Source organism: Rattus norvegicus, chromosome 9 (assembly GCF_021556685.1).
Source record: "Rattus norvegicus strain SHRSP/BbbUtx chromosome 9, alternate assembly SHRSP_T2T, whole genome shotgun sequence".
Lineage (NCBI taxonomy): Eukaryota > Metazoa > Chordata > Mammalia > Rodentia > Muridae > Rattus > Rattus norvegicus.
The window spans coordinates 70,589,633-70,611,972 of NC_141542.1; the positions used below are offsets into that span (position 1 = coordinate 70,589,633).

The window sequence follows — 22,340 nt, forward strand, 5'->3', positions numbered from 1 at the left end:
TGGCAGCACTAGTGGTGAGGACAAAAAATATTAATGACAAAAAAAAATCCACACTAACTGAACTCAGGGATTATTAATAACAAAAATAAAAAGAATTCTTGAAGCTGGGAGGAAGGGAGATGAGAGTACTAGAGGGAATCAAAGGAAGATACTGGTGGGCAGATGTGAGATATATATGTATATATACGTGTACATGTATAATGTATGTGATGTATGTGTATATATCATGAGCACATGGGCAGGAGAAACAGCAAGTATTTGGGGTAGACTGCTTGAGAAGTAGCCAGTCCAACAGTTCGGAAAGTAGATTAGGGGTCACCACCCAGAAATTGTCAAAGCCAAATACAATAACCATAGTTTGAGTCTCATTCAATTGTAAGCTAGATGGAGATAAGTTTACTCTGGTTCAACTACAGACAACCCTGGTGAAGATCCAGGAGGCTCCTCAGGGCTGTGAGTCCATGATCTCACACTGCTTATACCTCCAACTACTCCAACTCCAGTGAAGTCACCACAGCTCTAACTCAGTCACAATGACCACACCCCAACTGCCCAACCACGCAGAACCTCAATGTGCCACAATTTTGAAAACAAGGAGAAAAATGATATCCATGAAAATGTTCAATAAAAGTGGTGTTAAGCAATTCTCATGCCATTAACACTATAGTTTTAGTCACCTAGAAAATGCACTCAGAAATTAGAGCTGTAACATATCAGGCTGGGGGGCATGGCCTTTAAGTCCCTAAAGATGTGTCTTTAGACAAACTTCTTAGTTTCTTATTTGTCACAGTGAAACACAGGATCATTTCCTACAGACACGGCTCAGATTAGACTGGCATTACAGCGGCCCTAGAAAAATAAACCTTCACACTTCAAAACTTTGACAGGTTTTAGGTGAACACTCTCACAGCTGCAGGAAGCAGTGAGTCAAAGTTTCCAAAGCTTGTTTTCTCTTGAAAAAAACATGCAAATGTGCTAGGAAGGAGGGGAAGTATAGAAAGATTATCAGGCTCCTAGGCACTCAGAATGAAGATCATTAAAATGTATCATCGTCATAATTTCCACACTATCGTTCTCAATGAAATTCCAGTCACAAGGAGAAACCGGACCTCTGAAAAAATTATTTCTGAAACGTTAAGTTTTACACAGCCAGCAAAGACACTGGGAGACGCAGAAGCCATTTTCAGAAACAGATTCCTCCACAGGGGAAAGGAGGTTAGCGAGGCCTGCGTCCTCTCATGTGGAGCCTCTTACAGTTGCTTCCATTCCCATCAGGCATTGCGTCCCAGTCTCAACATCAAACAGAGCCCACTGGGATGGAGCAGGCCAAGAATATGGAGATGATTTTCCTGCAAATTAAAACCACCACAAACACTGCTAGCAATTTAGATACGGCTGGATTATACACGTCGTTGGAAAATGTTTAACTCTGAGTTTCCAGAATGCACGGTATTTACTGCCGAGAGTTACTCCTGTGTATCTGTAGTTCTCAGAGAAGATGTGAACTTTGTTGCCATTTAGAATGGACAAAATCAAAGACCGCCCTGACAGTCTTCAAGAGGAAACTTATATGGAGTTCAGAAGACAGTATCTGGTGGTCAATGTTTTCCTCGGGGAGGAAGAACTTTGGAAAAAGCCTAGAGAAAAAGGGGCTGTGGCTGGCATGAGCAGAATTCCACCTGGATCTACCTTTTAATCCTAAAACAGCAAGGCAAAGAGACAACCACTAAAAACCTCTAGCATGCATCCTACCTAAGACAAAGGCCTCTGAATGAGGCCTAAGCCAGCTGAGCTCACAAGTCAAAAGGAAATAGACTCATATATGCCAGTGAAGAATGGCTGGGGGGTAATGAATGGCATGTAAGGACCCCCCCCCCAAAAAAAAAAAAAAAACCAACCATGAGAGGTGACATGATTATTTCTACCTCTGTTTTTTTGTTTGTTTGTTTGTTTTTTTAACCTTTGATTCAATTGGTAAGATATAATTGCCCACTTAAACATACAAAGCCCGGTACCATCCATCCCTAGGAACATTAATAACAACCTGTAAATACACAGAGCAGAATCTTAACATCACCTGCCATGGCTTCTCACCCTCTCCTCTGTCCTGTCTTCTCCTTTCCGTTCTAGTCTCCTCCTCTTCCTTCAAACTTCTCTCCCGCCCATCCTTCCTTCTCCTCCAATGACAGGCCTCCTTCTATCCTGGACCTGCTCCTCACCTGTACTTTACAAATTCAATGGGGAGAAGGTTCTGGTGAAGTCACCTGATTCCTGAGTATGGGACTAGGCAGCTGTCCTTGGGGCAGTGGAATTAGCATCAAAATACAGATAACTTCAGGGCAATCCACAACATTTTCCTGTTTTTGTCCAGTTTTCACATATATATATATATATATATATATATATATATATATATATATAAGCCTTTTCACTTATATATATAAATCGAGTACAATTATTACCATTCTACAATTTATAAAGCATATGATATTCTCAACACCAGTCCATCACTATATCAGTTAAACAGAACATTTAGTTATCCATTCCAGCTTAAGAAAGGCTTACAATCTGTACTATATCTTGGCTAGCTTGTATACTATCTGATAACTATCCAATAAAATATGTATATTTAGAGTTAAACAGCCTGATAGGCTATGAGACTATAATGTCTTCAACCTCGTCAGAAATCTGGGAATGACCAAATATCTATAAACATAGGAAGCCTAACATGGCTTCCAAAACTGACAGGTTGTAGAGACAAATTTCCACTAGCACAGTTCCCTGTTAGCAACATGTGAGCGCAAGTCTTCAGCCTTCTGGCCCAAAATCAACTGACAGACTCTTGAAATGCAGATTTTGTAGGGCTGATCTTGGCAGAGTTTATCAGTCAACTATTCTGCATAATTTGTCCTTTTCTGGACTGTATTAGTCTGCAGATGAAACAGGCAGTTTTGTGTAGTGGCTGCCACAAAGTATTGCCTCACCTGGAGGTAGAGATGTTCACATTCTTCATTAAATCCACCAAAGGGGAACTGTTAGGAGCAGATATGTCTCAACAAAAAGATAAATAATTTTAAATCTCAAATTTTGTGGATTTCTGACGTTTTTGAAAACCATCTGTCTATATAAGGTAATCTGAACTGTTGTCTCCATATCCTAAATTTTATCTTGAAAGTATCTCACAAACTCAGAGCCATGACTTTGCTATTTGAATCTTAACTCACAGGTGTAATCAACTCAGAAGTTTGTAATGACAACAATAGAAGGACTGGCTCAAAACCTTGTACTTTTAAACTTTTGTGATAAATAAATTCTATACCCAAACAAAGATATGATTTAAGCTTAGTTACCAAATGAGATTATGACTGTACAATTCAATCTAGCTAATTCCTCCCTGTTAAATTGCAACCAATTTTAAATTCCTCATAAACAACTTTAGAATAACCACTTTCAGCACCCCCGCCCCAAAGTCCAGGGAATTGGGGTAACGACTCCTCCGTAACTTCTTCAAGCTGTACATGGGCGTTGAGTTATCCTTGGGGGTAGGGGGTAGGAAGAATGAAGCAAATGCTGTAGCTGATGTGTTTTGACTGGACCCAGCTGAAAGTCCTTGAGACCAGGAATCCAAGTAGGCACACTCCGTAAAATACAACACTCAAGACAAAAGTTTAGAATCGAGATATCTTTTTGTTTGATTCTCCAGAATAAAATTTTCAGGCGGTCTCTGTGGTGGTTTGCCCTGAAGTTATCTGTATTTTGATGCTAATTCCACTGCCCCAAGGACAGCTGCCTAGTCCCATACTCAGGAATCAGGTGACTTCACCAGAACCTTCTCCCCATTGAATTTGTAAAGTACAGGTGAGGGGCAGGTCCAGGATAGAAGGAGGCCTGTCATTGGAGAAGGGAGGATGGGCGGGAGAGAAGTTTGAAGAAAGAGGAGGAGACTGGAACGAAGGAGGAGACAGGACAGAGGAGAGGGTAGAAGCCATGGCAGGTGATGTTAAGATTCTGCTCTGTGTATTTACAGGTTGTTATTAATGTTCCTAGGGATGGATGGTACCGGGCTTTGTATGTTTAAGTGGGCAATTATATCTTACCAATTGGGTCAAAGGTTATTGTGTTGTGTGTTCTTTTATGTGATGGTTTGAGTGTAGGAAATTGTGTGGCAGCAAGAGACACTGGGCCGCCAAGGAGTTGAGATGTGTTTCTGCCAAGACAACTAGCAGATATATTGGGGCACCGCGGTGCAGGACCTAGCCGGGTAAAATACACCACACTTTATTTTATTTTTATATTTTTACAATCAAATCTGATAAGTATGACTCTGTGAGGTTTCCAGAGCCTAATCATACTTTTTAAAAGCACAAAGACAAAATCTTTCTCCCAAAATACTGTGTTCCTTAGTCTGAAACCAGAAAGGCTTGTATCTTGCACTCTCTTCCAGAGTAATAATATAACCATAAAACTCAAAGTCACACCCATCATGAAGACTAAACAATTTTTTAAAAAGAAAGTAAGCTAAACAATGAGCCTGATAGGCTTTTGTACTCTGTGATATCAGGAAATTAACTCAAAACTCCCGTGGAGCTCACGTTAAGAGAATCCAAGCTTCCAGTTGCAATAAACATCAAAATAACCACAAACCCTCACTAGCCAGCATCAACAAACCATATGGCCTTTAGCAGGGTAATTCATAAAACAAACCAAATACTATCAATTCCAATATCAATAAGCAACATATCAAACCAGGACTTTAGCCCAAAATATCTCAATCTGTCAAGCTCTCTACCCGGAGCCACAGATTTTTATTTAACCTTAATAACTTCTATAATATATGTCTGCATTCACTCTCCCTGGTGTTACAGACATTTCATCACAACTCTCTACTTGGAGTTAGTGACCAATTTTTCCCTATCTAAGTTCCGAACCATAGATGAAAATCTCCATGTGATTCAGGTAATCTCTTTACTCTCCTTAAAACAAACTTAAACACCTTTATCAATTCTAAAACCAATAAGCAACTTAAAACTCAGGACTTTAACCCAAAATATATCCATCTGTTAAGCTCTCTACCCGGAGCCACAGATTTTTATTTAACCTTAATAACTTCTATAATATATGTCTGCATTCACTCTGCCTGGTGTTACAGACATTCATCACAACTCTCTACTTGGAGGTAGTGACTAATTTTTCCCTAAGTTCTGAACTGTGGATGAAAATCCCCACCTGATTCAGGTAATCTTTTTACTCTCTTCTTTCTAAAAACAAACTTAATTACCTTTTAATAATACCTGTAATTAAGAAGTAGCTTGTCTAATTAGGATTTCAACCCAAAATTCCCATGGAGTCCATGTTAAAAAGAATATGAGTATCCTGAAAGACTTTCTAAACAACTTTCTGTAAAAAGCAGCATTTAATCTCTAACTCTCTGAGCTGCCATTACTTAACACACAGTAGGGGACCTACAGCCTGCCAATCCAGGCTGCTTTCTCGTTTCTTTTTTGAATTTCTGCCCTAGAGATATCACATGACTTAACATGCCGCGGGCCTCCTCTTAGAAAATAAAAACTTTCTCTCAATTCTTAAGATTACTAGTGGATTCTTGTCCATCACATTGGTTCGCCATCTGTTGTTGTAAAAATATAAAAATAAAAAGTATAGTTGTCTTTTTCCCCCACTAGGTCTGCACCGCAGTGCCCCAAGATATCTGCTAGATATCTTGGTGGAAACACATCTCAACTCCTTGGCGGCCCAGTGTCTCTTGCCACCACACAATTTCCTACACTCAAACCATCACATAAAAGAACACACAACACAATAACCTTTGACCCAATTGGTAAGATATAATTGCCCACTTAAACATACAAAGCCCGGTACCATCCATCCCTAGGAACATTAATAACAACCTGTAAATACACAGAGCAGAATCTTAACATCACCTGCCATGGCTTCTCTCTACCTCTGTTTTATTTAAAAAAAAGGAAACTTAAAGTTCTAACAGGAGATAAACTGTCCAAAGATAAACTTTCCATCGGTAAAGGTATTCATTAGGGCCAATTGTGAATTCTGACTTTCCCCTACACCTTTGAACTTATCTGTACTGACAGATACCTATTTCCTTTCATAGGTCATCCATCTCTAACTGCCCCAGTGCTGACCTGAGCCTTTGCCTGTGGTATGCTGCCTCACAAGAGCCATGGCTGCCTCTTTGTCTTAATTAACACCACCCTGACACTTGTATTCACAAAGCTTCACTTCCCCAGCAGACAGTCCTTCCTTCCTTCAATTTTCTGCTTCTGACTGCTGTCCAGGTTTGTTTCTGTGACAACTATACTTTATAAAAAGAGCATTCTATCCTTGTGAGATTCACTTAGCATCATGCAGTGTGCACTTAGCATGCTGCTCCTGACACAACCCAAGATATTGTCTACTACTTTATTGAGACCTCCTTGGCAAAGTTAATTTTTAACCTTATGAGCTTCACATTCCATGGCCTTTTTCAGCCTCCATTCTTTCTGAATTCTTTGAGCTCTGGCTGTCTTGACCACAAACACCTCCTTGAAAAATGAACTCCCCTGGAAACATTTTCCTAATTCGACTCCAAAACCCAGCACCCTCTTGCTCATTCCTCCACCTTAGCATGATCCTTAGATATCAGAATTCTCCTGTGTTCATCCTGTTTCATCTTCTCAATGCTTCCTATACTCTAGGCCTTAGTTCTCACAACTGAATTCCTAGCTGTCAATCTCTGTACTTTCCAATTGTCTTTGATATCTCCTAACTATATTTTTCTACTTGTCTTTGGGTATCTCAGACTGACAGCCCCCACATTTCTCAAAAAAAAAAAAAAAAAGTAAGAAGTAAAGCTTACTTTACATTTCTCTATACATTATATCTTCTTCCCTTCTTGGCAAATGGTTCCAGTGTCTGCTGGGCATTATGGCCCAAAAGACCTTCGAATTTGCCTTGGCTCTTTCTTAGCTGGGCTCAGTCCTAGCGTCTTAGTATATTACATATCCCATCCCTTCATCTCTGTATCCCATGACTGCTGCCCACCAGGCCCAGCTCTTTTTTTTTTTCTTTTTTCGGAGCTGGGGACCGAACCCAGGGCCTTGTACTTGCTAGGCAAGCGCTCTACCGCTGAGCCAAATCTCCAACCCCCAGGCCCAGCTCTTAACACGTCTAATGCAACAGCCTCTCAAATGGCTTCTCTACCTCCAGTGCCTTAGATTCTGTCATCAAACCGATCCTCATGAAATAGGGTCTGTATCATTGGCATTTTTCTCTGTAAAATTTCAGAGATTTCATTATAAGCCAGTTCTAAAGGCATGGTTAGTACAGCCAGATGCTAAAGATAAGGTCAAAAGACAAGCCACTGGGTTTAAATTCATACCATTATTAATAACCTTTCCCAAGGCAGGGTCTATACTGGAATAGAAAGACCTCAGTGACCACTACTCTGGCCTAAATTTCCAACCTGAACCTTCAGAACGGCCTTCCATTTCTATTCTTTCTCCTCAGTATCCCATTGTTTGTGCTCAGTGATTATTCAGAATGTCCTTCTGTCTTTGGCCCATTTGGGAAACTTGCAGTTCAGATTTTTGTTTGCCATTTTGGTCTTTTTGAGATTTTTTTTTTCCCTTCACCCAGTCCTGGGGACCAATCCCAGGGCTAGGCAAGTTCCTTAACACCCACCTGGCAAATTTCTATTCAGCTCTCTTTCAAGGTTCCCTCACTCCTGCTATCCTAGTCTCCTTTAAACAAGTGTTCCCACGCCCACGTTCCCAGATGTCTCACCATCAGGGCACTGACCACTGAGCTGCAGACTCACTACTGACTCACTGCCTCACCATGAACCCTTCAAAAGCAGAGACTGTAGTGTTCATCTTTATACGGCCATGCTCTAGTTCAGCGCGTGGATCACAGTTGGATGCTCCATAAATCTCTGCGACATGGACGGATTAATAGAGCTTTTCTTGTTTGTGGTGTTCAATTAGACTGTAGCTTTATTATCAGAGCAACGTGTGAGAACACAAGCCATACCTTAAAGAGCATAGCAGCTTCAGTGACACAGCTGAAGTCTGATTCTCTACTGAAATAGTGTGAACAACACATTGCCTATGATAAAATATAGTTGGTATTCTGTCAACATCACAGCTACCTTCCCTAAAAGTTCATTTGCAAAGACTCCAGACCATTACCACCCCTCAATTCACTGCCTCTTCCAAAAGAATTCAAATAAGCTTTTACTCACTTGTTCCATCTGCCCATTCGTCTCCCTCACACCATCTTAGACAATTAGTACAACAGGAGAAAAATACCCGAGTCCATCATACCACATAATTTAAATTCTGTATTTTCTTTCTTGAGAGTGGAGACATTGTTTTTATTGTCTATCAAAGCTGTACCCCAAAACCAATTCTTTAAATCAAAAGAGTTCACAAAATATTTTGTGCCCTAATATTTTCCAGAAAACATTAAGCAGTAGGCAGCAAAATGTAAAGTGAATTCTACAGCGGATACTACTAACATTTATCCTCCATTTATAATCTTCCAATCAAAATGAACTTACAAGGAAGTAAGTTACTTAAAATGGTAGCAAATGCCACACAGTGTGTACCTGTAGGCAGAGCACTCTGTACCTGTGCTCTTCAGAGAATTCCCGTGTGCGGTAGGCAGACTCACCTGGTGAATTCTGGGGAGATGACACAGGGGAGCCACGCGGGGACTGACAGTAGCTGGGGTGGAGTAAGGCATGAGGAGGCACATATGACATTATTTCTTCCTCAAATAAGCTAGGAAAAGGCATGGAACAGAATACATACGTTAGCCAGCAAGGCCAAGTAAATTGCTTCCACGGTGAGTAGGAGGTAGGATTCTATGAAGCCTTTCTTATTTTCTTCCATCATGATTTAACAGATAGTTTCCTTTCATAGTTTCATACTTGGAAACATCCATGTACAGGTAAAACATGGTTTTGCCGTATACATTGTTAAATGTTTTCTGTAAGTATTTATTATGCTTGAATTTTACCCACCTCAATCAACAGTATTATTGTAGTCTGATGTCTGTGTGGCTACATAAAGATTTAGGATATTCCTTTTGCTGCCTGTGTATCAGGCTATTCTATGAACATACTAGTTTATTTGAAAAATATTTACCCTTTCCCCGACTGCCTGCTTTTTATCAACTATGGCACCAAGAATGTTCTCTACACGGCATCTCCTGTACTTGTGAATTTCTTAGTGTGAATACAATACATACACAAAACCAGATTTGTTCAGTCACAGCACACGCCCAACCCAAGCCACTCTAACCTCTATGTCCTGAAGTTCAACTAGGATTGCGGCTAGTTACAAAGTGACACACAGGCTGCTATTCCACCAAACACTCACACGGACATCTTGTACGTGGTTAAAACATCCTCAGAAAGAAATGGCTTTTGTAGATTTTTATGTACACTGAAAATGTTGGACTATATACTAAATTACCATCACATATAGGTAAAAGTTAAAGATAATAGAATTTCATTTCAAATGCAGATATAAGGTCTCCTACCTTAAAAACCAAACAAAACGTATATTATTTGAATTCAATATTTCATGTAGTTTAATTTTTTCCAAATTTATTCTAACACAAACCTACATTTCTACTTATATCTTCAAATAGGTACATAGATTTTTTTTCACTATATTATAGCTTTCTAAGATGATGGAATTTTCTAAGTGTTTAATCTATTAAGAATATAAAAATATTTCCTTTGGAAATATGACAAAATTAGAGACTGGAGCAATGACTCACTGTTTGTTTTTTTTCTTTTTTTTTTTTTTTTTTTTTTCTTTTTTTGGAGCTGGGGACCGAACCCAGGGCCTTGTGCTTGCTAGGCAAGTGCTCTACCACTGAGCTAAATCCCCAACTCCGCAATGACTCACTGTTAAGAGCATTCACTGTTCTTATAAAAGAATTCAGTTCCCAAAACCCACATGGTGGCTCACAACCATCTGTGACTCCAGTACCAGGGAACCTGAGTCTTTGGCCTCTGTAGGCATTGCATCCACGTGATACGTACACACATATACAGGGGGAACACTCAGACATGTGAAATCGATACATAATTCTTAAAAATATAAAAGTATTTTTAGCCTTTAAGATTATATAAAATATTGGCAGTTTGTATAGCAGAGAGATTGTCTCACTTTAACCTCCACTAACCAGATGAGAAGAGCTCCTTGGCCTCAGTTGACATCACACATTTAGGGTTCTAAAATGTTGTGTAAAATAGTGTCTCATTGTATAAAACTGCATCTTATGGTCCCAGCGTCTTCCCACTCATGTGTTAACCAAATACTCTTCAATTCCTGTGAGACAGCATCACATGACCTTTGCCCAGATTCTGATTTTCTTCTTTTAAAAAGAACCGAAAGTCGGTCTTCACTTGCTCATTGTCTGTTGTCAATATCGCCCTTTCCGTTGGCTACCTTTTTCATGCTTTTACTTAAGGCGTCTTTGTTATACAACTTCAAAACCGTTCATACGTCCAAATTTATTAATCACTTTCTATTTTATATGTCCAAATTTATTAATCACTTCCCATGTCAAACCTGATATAGGTACATTTTAAGTAAAATTAGTTACTGAAAGTATATAGGAAATGAATAATCAATAACAAATTCAAGTCATTTATATTTTTTATATTTTATAATAGCAATAGAAAAATACCTTCACATAGGTTTAATTTGATTTGAATAATATCCCAAAGCTATACAGTCTCACACCTTAGCTTACAGATAATTGAGTACGTTTTTTACCAGGACTAATTCTCTTCTTTAAGATAGAAAATGCCAAAGGGACACAGATTCACTCGGTATGCGACAAGCACACTCTTAAGTCTTTGATTGAAATAAACTTCAAAGTAAAATGCAGATAAAGAACTGAGACTGTGACTAGACAACCCTCCGTTTCCAATAAGTAGAAAATATTATTGTTAGGTAAATGTAGATAGTAGATTGTACCAGTGCATACTATTAATAAATACATTTGATAAATGAAATGATGGTCAAGAACTAAATGGAGAATATGCCATAATTATAGAATACTATGTGTGAGTAAATTGTCCAGCTTCTTCAAAGGCCCTTTAGTCTTCGTGAACATGCTTATTTTCCCAAGCAGGTGAGGATGTAGCCTTGCTCTTAATTTGTGACATCTTTGTACATATAAGAAACTCATGTAGACTGTGTTTTGTTTTGTTTTTTAATGAAGCACAAGTATTTTAGCTATAATTAACTAAGATATTTAAGACTATACCATCTAAAGACTGTTTAACTAAGGAGAGAAGATTGAGACGTGGAGCCATGGCCACACCATTTTAAAAAGCTTTTCCATTCTGGTTTCTGGGCAGTGAGATCACAGCAACCCTCATTTCGGACATATTTTCCTAATCCCACCTCTGTCCCCTGCTGACACCTGACAATGGCTGCTGGATGTTTACCCACCACCTGACAGTCTTTGTCTTAATACTCAGCATTCATCCTTTACTCCTGGTGATAGCTGATTTCAGGCTGAAAGGAAACTTTCCAAACTCCTTCCCAGTCTCCCCTCCTGCCTTGTACTAACTTTTGTACATATGGTACAGTTCTTATCCTTAGGGATTCCTCTCTAGATACCTTCCTCCCACAGATTTAAAGCCTCTACTGTCTATTGTTCCCTTCTCTCTCCTTCAGCTCACCTTTCAGAGACATACAACTTTTTTTTTAATTTCTTTATTTTAATAACAAAAGTGTTATTTGATAGAAACATCCTATTCTTGCACCAGCAGATCAATAGTGTTCCTGACTATCTGGCAGGCTGGACTATTGTTAGGACTAACTCAGTACACTGCAATTAAAAGGGTCACTTGCTAGATTGAGGAGTGACACACCCTCCTCAAAGGTCTTCAGAGTCTAGAGAAGAGAAAGAGTTTGGGGAGTGATTGAACTCTTTGGAATCTTGCTTTCGTAGCAACAATGGAAACAGCTTTTCAGCAAGAAATAGGACAACAAACGCCCAGTCTCAAGAAAAAGAAAAGAGAGGCAAAAAGAAAAAAGCAAGCAAGCAAGACAACACCTTGTGGCCTTCAGCCCTTAGGGATAAACAAAACATTGCCTGAGGGGCTTTGATCCTATGGAGACCTCCAGGGCAGTTTCCCAACCACCAGATCCTGCAAAGTGTTTTATTTCTAACTTGCCTATCTACAGTTGAGGGTTGATATCAAACACAAAGTTTTTTTAAAACTTTATAGTTGCCCTTCTAAAGTACTCTTTTGAAATTTAAAACTGAACTCAATGTAACCACCATGAAAGGCAACTCAAAGGGTCAGTTCCATGAAGTGCCATCAAATCAGCGGGACCATTGACTCAACCTTAACCTTTCCATTTCCCAAACCCAAACTCTTAAAAGTCATAAAGTAAATAAGCTACTCCTGAAACCAGCAAAAGGAGAGAAAGCACATTTTGAGGAAAAAGAAACAATTGGAAAGAAAATCTAGAGATGACTGGCTTCAGCCTGAGACAAGGAACTGAGGTGCATATTTTATACCAAAGCAGACCTGATTTCCAGGTTCTCCCAGCATCCCTCAGTCCCTACTTGACACACCCTTCCCGCAAACCTGAACTTTCCAGCCCAAGGGCTGAGCTGCCCTTTCCCCGGAGGATCCTCCCTATATAATCTAGACATTTTTGGTCTTTCCCTTCTTCTCTCTTCTCCTCTTCTCTCTCTGCACATGGGCTTCTTTCTCTTTCTCTCTCCTTCCTCTACGTCCCCCTTTCCCCATGGTGACTTCCCTGGTCTTGGTTCTTGGGGCCAGTGAACTCACCTACCAGAAAGTAGCTTCCCAGTAAACGTGAGTTTAATCTAATCTAATCTAATCTGGTTTAAACTGGCTCCTTTCACTGGTGGTTGAGAAATAACCTATCAATGACCTCCACTCTGCCTCAGGGGTCAACTGCATGCACTTCTGTGAGTTCAGTTGGTATTTGATTTGTTTGTATAACCTTTATGTTTCTCAGCAGTGTGAAAGTATGAGTAAGCAAATTTTAGGGGTACCAGATGTAATCTGATATGAATTACTATGAAAGCTGCACCCTAAGTCTTCAATATGACAATTTCCTTAAGATTCTAAAGGAGAAAGGAGGCATTTTAAGGCTACCAGCACTGTGGCATATTATTTTAAAAAATGTTCCTCAGTATCTAACAGCAAGAGACAGCCACCTGAGGCCCCAGTGCCACATACCTCAGTAACATGACAAGATCTGCATCACTTGAGAGCCGCACCAATCCAGGGGTCCCTTCAGTTCGGATAAATTGGATCTTCTCCCTGTTGAGGCAAGGAAATGGTACAAATGTTCACGTTAGGTTTGGGGGATGTAACTTATCAGATAACCATATTTTCTATCATGGTCGTAGCATTAATTGGCCACCATGCTATGGGACTGTAGGAATACAAATCCCCAAAAGACACACTCCTTGCTTTTGAGAAGAGCATTGCCAGGCTGGAATGAGGTAGTTGAATGCTTGTTTGCCTAACATGCAGAAGGCCCTGAATTCATCCCTAGCCTTTACAAGAAAAAAAAAAGGCACAAAACAAAACATACAAGGAAAGGACCCTGTGGGCAACAACTTCTTTTTTTTCTTTTTTCTTTTCTTTTCTTTTCCTTTTTTTTTTTTCCGGAGCTGGGGACCGAACTCAGGGCCTTGCACTTGCTAGGCAAGCACTCTACCACTGAGCTAAATCCCCAACCCCCTGGCACCCAGGCAACAACTTCTAATGTTGGGAGGAAAGAGTTACTTTAGCACTTCCCACACTGCTGCCTAAGTAGCACTATAGATGGCACTATTCCAGACAGCAAAGCCAGTCCCCTGTCTGGATTAAGGCCACCTGGGAGTTCCCATCTAAGCAACAGTTTGAAAGGGTGACTGCATGCTCTTCAGAAAGCGATTTATCCCGTCATTCAAAAGGTGTGGGTAGGATTACCCAGATGTTTTCCTGAGGATAGACTTATAAGTCATGTGTGGCAAGGTCTTGAAAACAGACAGTACCTCCTGTGATTGTGCTTATAGCTTCAGTTTAAAAAAAAAAAAAACATGGTTGCTTAAAATAATGAATTATTTTAAACAATGAAAAACTGAAACATTCTTAATTACTAAGACTAGGAAAGCAGATATTGTGTATAATGTAGAAATGTAAATATGTAAATAGCCCTCACACACCAGTACAACGCTGTGGAAGAGGATACAGATCAGTAGTAGAGTGCTTGCCTGTTACATGGAAGGCTTTGGTTGGATCTCTAATACAGTACACACACACACACACACACACACACACACACACACTGCCATGACATGTTATTTCTGCCACTAGCTTACCATAAATACATGTGACAACATCTTTGGATTCACAAATTATCTTCATGTTCATATCTTAAACTTTTCATATGAACATAATTTTAATAAATTTTTTTTCTTATTCTTTCTCTAATTTACCCCGTGTTATTTCGGAGCATTCTATAAGTAACACATTAAGATGAGGGGGAAAAAAGTTTAAACTATGGCACGGAAACCATTTCATTTGATTGAATATGGAAGCCAAACATATATACAACTTTACTGTAAGTACTAAAAAACAAAACTGCATTCTGAGACTCAAAGCATAAAAAGAGATGTGTCTGGTTACTCATTCAGATTCAGTTCTTATAGCATCATGTTGCTCTACGTGGTATTTTCACCAGTTCCACTGTACTGTAGGTTCATAAGATCTAAGTCACCTTATTAAGATTCTTTACAGAGTTGGAAGCCACAAGGTTAAACTTCCTGGATGAAAAATCCCCAAACACTTAGAAACTGACTTGCCTTTAGCCACACAGTTTACACGGCTAGAGTACAGGGTTCAGTTCCTTGTTTCTTCTAGTTTATAAGTATAGGGAGCACCTAACCTTTATGCACTGGATGGTTTTGTGTATCAATTTGATAAAAGCTAGAGTCATCACAGAGAAAGGAGCTTCAGGTAAGAAGATGTCTCCATGAGTTGTGAGGAGTTTTCTTGATTAGTAATCAATGAGGGAGGGCACAACTTATTGTAGGTGGTGTCATCCCTGGGCTTATAAAGTTAGTCCCTTGTAAGGGCCTGGGTAAAAAGTCCCAGGGTAGTCCTGAGTTCTGTAAGAAAGCAAGCTGAGCAAGCCATGGAAAGCAAGCGAGTAAGCAGCATCCCTCCATAGCCTCTGCATCAGCTCCTGCCTCCAGGTCCCAGCCCTGCTTGAGTTCCTGCCAAGATTTCCTCCAATGATAAATTATGATCTGGAAGTATAAGCCAAATAAACCCTTTCATCTCCAACTTGCATTTTAGTCATGGTGTTTTGTCATAGCAATAAAACCGTGACTAAGATTGGTATCAGCCTAGTGGGGTATTACTATGACACACCTGACTATGTTTTGGGGTGGATTGTAGAAGGACTTTGGAACTTCCAGCTAGAAAGGGATTGAGTGTTGAGATCTCAGTGGGATTCTCTGTAAGAGATTGGAAGATAAGAATGTTGAGAGGAGTGCAGAAGATGGAGGCTTGCTTGTGACAGTTCACAGGGAAGTTTAAAGACAGGGCTGTTGCTATTTCAATGTAAGATTCTGTAGTTCTGGTTTGCTGAGGCTGAACAATCAACAATGATTAACGAGATACCAGAACTATGAAAGTGAAACTTTTTCATTACTGGGACAATTGAGGCTGGATAGCTGGAATTAAGCAATTAGTGGTGATTAAGATGTCAGCATCACTGAGGTCAAATCTTCTGGGAAGTGTTTTCTGAGAACACAGAGAAGTTGTGTTCCAGAGACAGCCAAAGTTGTACCTTGTGGTGGCAGCCAGATTCAGTACTGTGCAAGAGTCACCCAGGTGGTGCTGGGTTTGAAGGCATGAAGGAGTCATGGAGAATAGCTGAAACTTGGCACTTTGAGAGGGCAGGAGAGGTCACCGATGCAGGTGCAGCCTCAGTGGCTGTGAAAGGCTCAGGACTGAAGGGGTCATAAAGACAAGTTGAGGCTTGGCACCATGAAGAGAGTGATGAGACGCTATTTGTGAAAGCGCAGCCCAATTGTGCAGAAGACCCCAGCATTTTGGAGATGCCATCTCCATTTTGGAGATGGGGATGACCACTAAGAACAGCAGCAGCTGTGGAATGGAGGCAGCCATAGCCTAGAAGACAAGGTGTGTGCTACAGAGGGCAGAGCTGGAGAAGTGATCCAAGCCCTTTGGAGGAGCCCAGAAGATCATGTGTGGACCCCAGACACTGGACGATTAGAGTTTGATTTTGATTTGATTTTGACAGTGCCTTGAAGTAAAAAGAACATTTTACTGGAGTCCACAACTGAGAAACTTTAAATTGGAAAAGATTATTGATTTTAAATGAGATTAAATACTTCAAAGGGACTGAAATTTTAATGTGCTTGAATTTGTAAAGACCTAAAGTTATTTAGATCTTGGGGATGAATAAGAAAGGAAGGGTTACGGTTTAATGATGATGTGTTTTTGTGTCAATTTGACAAGGGTCAGTTAATGTGTTTTGGGTGCCAACTTGACACAAGCTAGAGTCAGAGAGGAAGGAGCCTCAGTTGAGGAAATGCCTCCATGAAACCCAACTCTAGGGCATTTTCTCAATTAGTGATCCATGGGGGAGGGACCCAGCCCATAGTGGGTGGTATCATTGTTGCGCTAGTGGTCCTACGTTCTATAAAAAGGCTGTCTGAGCAAGCCATGGAAAGCAAGCCAGTAAGCAGCACCCCTCCATGGCCTCTGCATCAGGTCCTGCCTCCAGGTTCCAGCCCTGCTTGATTCCTGCCCTGACTTCCTCCGATGATGAATTATGATTTGGAAACATAAGACAAATAAACCTTTTCCTCTCCAACTTGCTTTTAAAAACCTCAAGACACTTTACTATCTTTAGAAATGTTTATTTTCTGTCCTTTATAATCAACAAGAGATTATGAGGACATGAAACTTGGGCATTTATTTTTTAAAAATATGCAAAGTTACTCTGTCTTGAAGATTAGTACCAGGAAAGGCCATTGTCCCAGTAGTGTTAGCATCGTATTCTAAAACATGATTGACAAGGCACCCATTATTTGGAGATATATACTGTTAGCTAAAAAAATACTAAATTGGAAAAAAATTATCTTGTAGAAAAATAAACAGTTCCTTAGCCTAAGAAGCTCTTGTGTAAGGGTCAATAATAATATGCTTGGATCTTGAAGCTATCGTCAACAAATACATACTTTACCTCTTCAGTCTACTATCATAGTGAAGCAAGACGAATGGAACAAAAGCAAAAATCAGATAGGCTCTCACTTTCATCAACTCTGTTCACTTGAATTGGACAAAGTGATGGTACAGATGCTGTGTTCTAGGGGGCAGCATGGCCTATGGCGCCCTGTGAATAAGAAGAACACCACACTGCTCATCTGAGCCACAAGGAAGATATGGTGATGGGAAGAAAGGAGGATGGCATCTGAGACAGTATGCCAGTGGGAAGACCACTCGTCCACATACTAACTACTAGACAACTGGTTTGATTTTCAGACAAGAACATACCAGAGGCAGGCTGAGACTAGTTTTCTACCAGGTCAGTAAAAGTAGGTTAGTCATAGCAACAAGCAACAAGCTCTGGGTCATGCCTCTCTCTCTCTCTCTCTCTCTCTCTCTCTCTCTCTCTCTCTCTCTCTTCTTACCCCTCCCTCTTTCTTTCTTTCTTTCTTTCTTTCTTTCTTTCTTTCTTTCTTTCTTTCTTTCTTTTTCTTTTTTCAAAATTTCCAGATATGGTAGACCAGGCTTAAAGAACACCATAAAGTTGTTTGTCTAGGAGCTTGTAATGTAATAGAAATCAAAAGCAATCCCCAGTATTATATTAAAATTCCATAAAGTGTTTTGTTCATGTAACTGAGTTTTGGTTTAGGCCTTGGGCATGTACCTAGACTAGAGGTCCTTTATAAAATCTTTTTAAGTAAAAACAAGAATGACTTTAGTTATTGATGATTCAGAGAGCCACCAGGGCTGAGGACGAGAGGAAGAGACAATTAAGCAGAGTCTCAGAAATGGCACAAAATTTCCAAGAATGAAAGGAACTGCTCCTTGGTTAGCACCAATTTGCTCAATGTCCTATAGGCCAGGGTTCCTCAAACTGCAATCTTCGCCTACTAGAAATCTACAGACAAAATCCCAAGTTCTGCTGGAAGTTGTAAGTTTCTTCTCATTTTGGTGACCAAAACAATGAAAAGGATACAGCATATTTTGGATACTATAAATGACATGCATGACTGTTTACTACCATGCAGATTCATGATGCATGATATACAGTTACAAGACAAGTGCTTAACAAGTAGATACAGACTCTTCAAATGTTAGTGACCAGGAATGTCTGCCCTTATGCCATCAGGGCCTTCATGCCCATTTTCTGCTCATGAACAACTCTCTTACTGATTAGAAAGAGAACTTTTTTATTGCGCTATTAATTTTTATCATGAAGACAATCAAGGGAAGCTATATAATATGAGTTGCCACAGGGTAAAGAGAAAACAAAGAGATGAACTTAAAAAATATATTATGCAGTTATGCTAAATGTTGCATGAAAAATGCCATGTCTTGTTCTATGAAAAGCTTTGCAAATAGAAAAGTGGTGAAATTCACATACCATGATATGCATTCAGTAACATCACTATTATATTTAGAGTTGATAAATATTCTTTAACAATAAAATAAGCCAATTCAGGCCAAATTAAAGGATATAAAGGTAGTTTATTGGGGAGCCACTCTCCAGTGGGTTCACTGGTCCCAGGGAAAGAGGCCAGGGGAAGTTGCCATGGGGAGGGAAACAGGAGCGAGGAAAGAGAAAGAGTACACAGGGAGAGAGAGGAGCAGAGAGATTTAAATGTCTGGATTATAAAGGGAAGACCTTCTGGAGGGTGGGAAGCCCAAACCCTGGGTTGGGAAGTTCAAGGTAGGGGATGGGCTATCCCAGCCATGCTCTATAACAGGTAGGGACTGAGGGATGCTGGGAGAACCTGGAGGCCAGGTCCCCCTTGGTTTGTAAAATATGTACCTCAGCTATTTGTCCCAGGTCTGAATCTCAACAGGGGCACTCTAAATAAATTGTCAGACTAACACAATGAGTCAGTAAGTACAAACAAGTTTCTGTTGTGGAGGGGAGATGCTGCCATAATAATGCCAAGGATGTATGCCACAGATCATCAGAGGCCAAAGCACACGAACTGAACCCAACACAAGGGAAACAAAAGACAAGACTCTAAGCCAGCACAGGGAGGCAGAGGCAGGCAGATCTCTATGGGTTCAAGACCAGCCTGGTTTATGAAGTGAGTTTCAGGACAGCCAGAGCTATACAGAGAAACTCTGCCCCCCCCCAAAAAAAAACCCCAAGTGTGTCTTTCTACTGATAATAATCTAAACATTGCTGATTTGGCTTCCCCAAAAAAGTCTCAGATAAAGTATTAATTCTATTGCCTTTGAGCATTTTGGTGAAGAGAAGTGCAGAATCTGCATGTATTAGATTAATATGTGATAATCTACCTAAGGACAATATATTCAGTAGATTTTAGAAGCAGGGAGATAAGACAGGAGCTTGCCCCAACCTCTCCACAAATCACCCTCTTATTGAAGAACCTCCAGAAATAGTGCACCCTTCAGAGGACTTATAATAAAAGAGTTAATTTACATGAAGTTAATTTTCTTAGTTTTAATTTAATTTATATGTTTCTTGGTTTATGGTTCATAAAAACTATAATAATAGAACATTGATACACATTTTATGTTTACACATACTTAAGTTTCTTCAGAATAACAGTGGCTAAAGTCAACATGACTGAACTCCAATATTTCTTTTTCTTTCAGAAAATGGGATTTGGCTCATATGAATTTCTGTAACTAGTATTTGGAATCAATCTAGTTTGAGACGTGTTACTAACACATTTGACTGCAATTAGAGGATTCCAAATATTACTTTATCATATTGATTCATCATTATTCTCTTTATGTAAAGAGGTAAAGGACCCTGTGTCATAAAAAAATGCTGTTCAAGAAAATTGCTTCTGAGGTCTGAGTTTCTTGGGGACAAAAGTCCTTCCTCCTGTATGCCTCTGCCCACAGTGCTCCTCACAGTGTTTTGTGCACAGGAGAACACAGTAAAATAAAACCAAGGCACGGGATTGGCCAATGCTAAAATGACAGACTCCTAAATCCCTCCCTCCCTCTGTTGGTAATAAACAACACTGCTCTCATTTTCTGCTGTGGCAGGAAATGAAAAGAATCAGAAAGCTGACTTCACATTAATGACTAAATTGGAATCCACATAGGGATGTGAAAAGGGAGATTAAAGACACACACACACACACACACACACACACACACACACACACACACACACCACCAAAACAGAACAAAACAAAAAGACAGAAAAACAAAACAAAACAAAACAAAACAAAACAAAACAAAACAAAACAAAAGCTAAGCTGCATTGATAACAGGAAAAAGCTGCCAGTGCTGCTGCCTCTCACGCTTGGCCTGTAACCACTTCCTCTCAGCACAGACAAGTGCCATCAGAAAGCTAACTCTCTCACAGGAAGGAGGTCATTTGAGGACACCCAGCAATGTCTTAAGACTGAAATTCCCACAGAAAACATTCTCACTGAAACCAATCCTCTCTCTGGTCTTGAAGTTCAAGAAGTGCGTGTTGAGGAAGAATTAAAGCTAGCAGTGCAGACTCTGCGGGAGTTCTTGGGCACTCACTAACACAGCTGCAAAGACATGTGCTCTTAAAGCTGCCTGAGGTGGTTTTAGAGAAGTGTTTGGAGTTCCCTAATGGTTCAAAGCCAAGAAAGGAAAATGAGTGATTGCCATTGACGGATGTCACAGTCACAGGACAGTCTGCCCTAACAGAGGTGCACAGTAGAAAGGTGCCTTGTCTTCCTACTCGTTGCTCTACAGGGTAGGTTAGCATGTTAGTTAGTCCATGTGATCTAAATTCTTAGGTGGTTCTTATGGACACACAAACGATATAAATTCACAGCATGCTAAGGATAGCATTGAGATAAGTGGTTCTTAACTTGTGGGTTGAGACCCCATGCGGGGGTCACATATCAAATATCCTGCATGTCAGATATTTACATCATAATTCCCAACAATAACAAAATGACAGTTATGAAGTAGGAATGGAATAATCTTACGGTTGGGATCAGCACGACATGAGGAGCTGTACTGAAGGGTCACAGCGTTAGAACGATTGAGAACTGCTGATGCAGGGGAACCGAAACCATCTACAGGCTAAGGACTAACACTGGCTTCACTCTGCTTCTTCACCTTAAGCAGATTTAGAATGCAAATACCTAGCCTGGAGCTTACTGTAGCTTGTAGGCTTTCAAAAGATCGTAAGCTAGCAAGCCTGTTCCTAGATGGGCCACATCGTTATTCATGCTGTTTCCAACAGAGTACCTGTTGGAAATGGAGTGAAGCTAAAGTTCTTGTGATCTGCTCTTCTGTGCTGATGTTGGCCGTCCATCCTGATTGTACTGTTCCTTCATTTGACAGATTGTATTGAGGATTTCTATGAGGGACAGTTACTTAGACACTGACCTCTCCATAAAATTAGAATGATGCTCAGAGTGTCAAAACAGTTCATCTGATGGGTTTACATGTCTCACAATTCAATGGTGATGGGAACCATGCATCCACAAAACCACAATTCTATGTACAGGAGTGCTCCTTTCTCCATGGACCCTCCCTCCCTCCCTCCCTTCCTTCCTTCCTTCTTCCCTTCCTTTCTTTCCTTCTTCCTTCCTTTCTCCCTTTCTTTCCTTCCTTTTTCCTTCCTTTTTCCTTCCTTCCTCCCATCCTTCTTTCCTTCCTTATGAGGTGAGGATCAATATAACATTTCTTATGGTTTAAGAAAAAACATTTATTTTAGTTGTGTGTGTGTGTGTGTGTGTGTGTGTGTGTGTGTGAGAGAGAGAGAGAGAGAGAGAGAGAGAGAGAGAGAGAGAGAGAGGATAACCATGGAGGCCAGAGGCATTGGCATCCCTGGGGACTGGAGTTATGAAGTCACCAAATGTGGGTGTGGGGAATCAAACTCAAACCCAGGTCCTCTGAAAGAGTAGCAAGAACTCATAACCACTGAACCATTTCTCTAGCCCTATGCCTTTCTCTTGTCTGACTTCTGTTACCTATGGCCAACCACATCTCAAAAACATTAAACGGGAAGTGTACAGATATAAATAAATTAATGTTTTAAACAACTTTTTATTATAGCATACTATTA

At 40.1% G+C, this 22,340-nt stretch overlaps 1 protein-coding gene across 5 annotated transcripts in view; it reads right to left on the minus strand.

The window, feature by feature from the left end:
• The window catches only part of Hecw2 (HECT, C2 and WW domain containing E3 ubiquitin protein ligase 2), a 398,421-nt gene that overhangs the window by 56,268 nt on the left and 319,813 nt on the right, over positions 1 to 22,340 (minus strand). For all 5 annotated transcript variants that reach the window (XM_087566111.1, XM_087566110.1, XM_087566112.1 and 2 more), the window contains 2 exon segments: positions 13,268 to 13,351; positions 8,686 to 8,795 (listed from right to left, as the gene is read on the minus strand). In XM_087566111.1, coding sequence (XP_087422237.1) covers positions 8,686 to 8,795; positions 13,268 to 13,351 — 194 coding nt within the window.